Here is a 3,330-nt window from a genome sequence, read left to right on the forward strand (position 1 = left end):
AGTCATAAGAATAAGGAAATACATGATAATCATTGAAAGAAAGGAAGGCAGCAGTTACAGGAAAAATAAAAAAACACATATATATATATATATATATATATATAGACAAAATATGATAAATCATAATAACCAATGGAACAAGAAAAACAGTTAGTTAAACTAAATGTGTAATAAATATCACAGTGAGACAGAAGCTAAAGTTATAGTGAGATAAGGGTCGTGAACTTTGTATGAAGATGTTGCAGTGAGCTTGTATTAAGTGTAACCCAAGAGTGAGCTTGTATTAAGTGTAACCCAAGCAAATGTTACATTAGGATCGACCGAGAGATTATATGAAGATGTTGCAGTGAGCTTGTATTAAGTGTAACCCAAGAGTGAGCTTGTATTAAGTGTAACCCAAGAGTGAGCTTGTATTAAGTGTAACCCAAGCAAATGTTGCAGTGAGCTTGTATTAAGTGTAAGCCAAGAGTGAGTTTGTATTAAGTGTAACCCAAGAGTGAGCTTGTATTAAGTGTAACCCAAGAGTGAGCTTGTATTAAGTGTAACCCAAGAGTGAGCGTGTATTAAGTGTAACCCAAGAGTGAGCTTGTATTAAGTGTAACCCAAGCAAATGTTACATTAGGATCGACAGAGAGATTAAATCAATCAATTACAATTGACTGATGCCACGGCTATAGTCAAGTTAAATGGGTGGTTACCGTTTGGTGTTTTCAGAGATTTTATTAGGGCTAGATCAACGGTTAGACAGTGTTTAACCTAGTTTGTACAGAGGAGGTATATCAGGAATTAGATCATGTAGCTACAGCTGGATGTTATCAAAGGTTTTAATAAGTTTAAATAAAGTGTTTTTGAGTTGGTTAGAGTAGGGTTAGGCCTAAAGACTACAATGAGGTTAAATCAAAGTTTCAGAGTAGTGTTAGGTCTAGTTGGTACAGTGGAGTTAGGTTAACACTTATAAAACGTTTATATGAAATAAATAAAGTTGGGAATGACTTTCAGTAGTGTTAAATAAAATTAATGCTTGATATGGTTTGTTTGTTGTTAAGTTCAAAGCTACATTACGGATTATCTGTGCTCAGTCTGTCGTAAGTCTGCAGAATTACCGCTGAACCACTGGGGGAGTATGAGGGCAATTAATTGTTATCAGAGACTACAGTAGAGTAGGGTCAAATGGGTGGATACAGTTTGGTTTTCAGAAGTTATAGTAAGATTATATCTAGTTAATGTGGTGTGGAGTGGTCATATAATTTCAGGGTTATAAGGATTTTGGTTCAATACTTATACTGTGTTCTGTTCAAGAATTAGATCAAGTGGTACAGTGGGATTAGATAAACTTTAGTAAGGTTAAAGTTAGAGTAAGGGTTTTAATGAAGTTCGGAAACGTGACTACTCCATTCAAGGAGTTGATGACAGTGGTATCACCATTAAACCTAAAACTGCTGTAATGTTACATCAAAGATTGTTGCGGAATAAATCAAGGATTTTAGACGTATTAGATCAAGGTTACAATGGGTTTAAGTTGAAGATTATAGTCACTTTATAGAAGAAATGTTAGTGTGAGATTAGGTAAAATGATTATAATGAACTTTTACCAAGAGTTATATTGAAATTGGACCAAACCAAATGTAGGATAACGGTTATAGTTGGGTTTATCAAGCATTACAGTAAATTTTCATTATAGAGTTAAATGCAGAATTATAACCTGCTTAGATAAAGGGTAATGATGTGGTCATTGTAACGCTAGTCTAAGAGTATAGGAGTGTAGTCGGGCAGATAAAAGTCAAGAGTTCAAATAGATTGATATCTACGTTAATAGTTGGGTTAGAGTAGTAGTTAAAGTTGGATTATTGTGAAATTAGATTCAGCATTATAGTAGGTTAGATAATTAGCAGTGGTGGGGTTAGTGTGAGCGCTACAGTAAGGACAGCGGAAGATCTGTAACGTATTACAGTGGTAATACACAAAAAGTTATAGTTTTGTTAGAACAAGGGTTAAATTAAAATTAGATGAATAATTATACTAAAATTAGATAAAGAATAAGGTTAGTTTGAGAAGTATAGCAAGATTATGTCAAGCGTTATAATAGGTTAGGTCAACAGTTATGTTAGAGTTTGATCAAGGGTTATAGTGATCCCAAAATACAATGGGATTAGATGAAAAGCTACAAGAGAGGTTATATCAAGGATATGATTTTCCTTTGCTAGTCTTCAGTTTACATTATGCTTCAGGTTTCATCATGTTTTGCAGTTTTGTATAACATAATAATGTAAACTATGTTTTTAGATATGGCACATTTGCCCAGGTGGATTTCTTGAGCATCGCCACAGCTTTATGTGTCCAAACGGTACTATCTACAACGAACTCAGGGGAGTTTGTGACTGGTGGTATAACGCACAGTGTGACAAATCTGTCAGTCGCTTTGAACGAGATGTGAACTTTGTACTGTCCGAAAACATTCTGACTAATCGCCATGAAGATGAGGAAACCCCGATGTTGGAGCAAACAGCCTACATCCAAAATGTCGCCTAAGAAACTTGTAAGAACTAACCCACAACCTTACACCTAACGTCTTGGAGTAGTAATACAATAATAATTTTGTATGAAACTGACTGGCTATCCTACTCAAAGGTGTTAAGACCCTCCAATAGAATGTCAAAGCTCTCCCTAAAGGCTAGTGTCAGTGACTAAGACCGAGAAAAAAGGATTATGAAATGCGTTTTTGATGGAGAGATGAATACTGAAGGATTGTATATATTCTTGTATATTTCACCTCAAAGTTTAATCTTAATATTTTATCACACATTAAAACATTTTCCATTAATATTCTGAAGTAATTTCAAGGTCAGTTTTCTATCCATTTGATTCAACATTACAAACACGTTATGGGTTTATTTTAGTTTTCTTTATAATTCTGTGTAAATTGATTGCAGAAGTTCATATCACCAATAAAGTTTCCTTCATTATACAATATATCCCGAATTTATCAACTAGTGCAAGTTGAATGATATGTCTCACCATTGCGTTTAAAACTGATTCCTAAAATCAAAAGAAATTACCATGCTCAGGTGTCACAATAAATATTCACATATGTATTTCTGGTAGTTAGATGATAGAATTATAAAGAGCACTGATTGCCCTTTATAAGAATGGTCTGTTAATTGAATGGCTTATTGTCGCAGACATGATTTGTTGCACCAATAACGACATAATTAACACGCTGATGTTGTTTTAGCGCAAAACTACACAATGGGCTATGTTCGCTCTTTCTACCGCGGGGACTCGAACCACGGATTTTAGCACTGTAAGTTCGTAACTTTAGTGCTGATTCAG

At 34.4% G+C, this 3,330-nt stretch overlaps 1 protein-coding gene across 1 annotated transcript in view; it reads left to right on the forward strand.

The window, feature by feature from the left end:
- The window catches only part of LOC106457064, a 30,339-nt gene extending 27,369 nt beyond the window's left edge, over positions 1-2,970 (forward strand). The window contains exon 6 of the mRNA XM_013916449.2: positions 2,284-2,970. Coding sequence (XP_013771903.1) covers positions 2,284-2,529 — 246 coding nt within the window. The 3' untranslated portion in view covers positions 2,530-2,970. The remainder of the gene's footprint in view (positions 1-2,283) is intronic.
- The last annotated feature ends 360 nt before the right edge of the window (positions 2,971-3,330 follow it).

Source organism: Limulus polyphemus, unplaced genomic scaffold, assembly GCF_000517525.1.
Source record: "Limulus polyphemus unplaced genomic scaffold, Limulus_polyphemus-2.1.2 Scaffold288, whole genome shotgun sequence".
Classification (NCBI taxonomy): domain Eukaryota; kingdom Metazoa; phylum Arthropoda; class Merostomata; order Xiphosura; family Limulidae; genus Limulus; species Limulus polyphemus.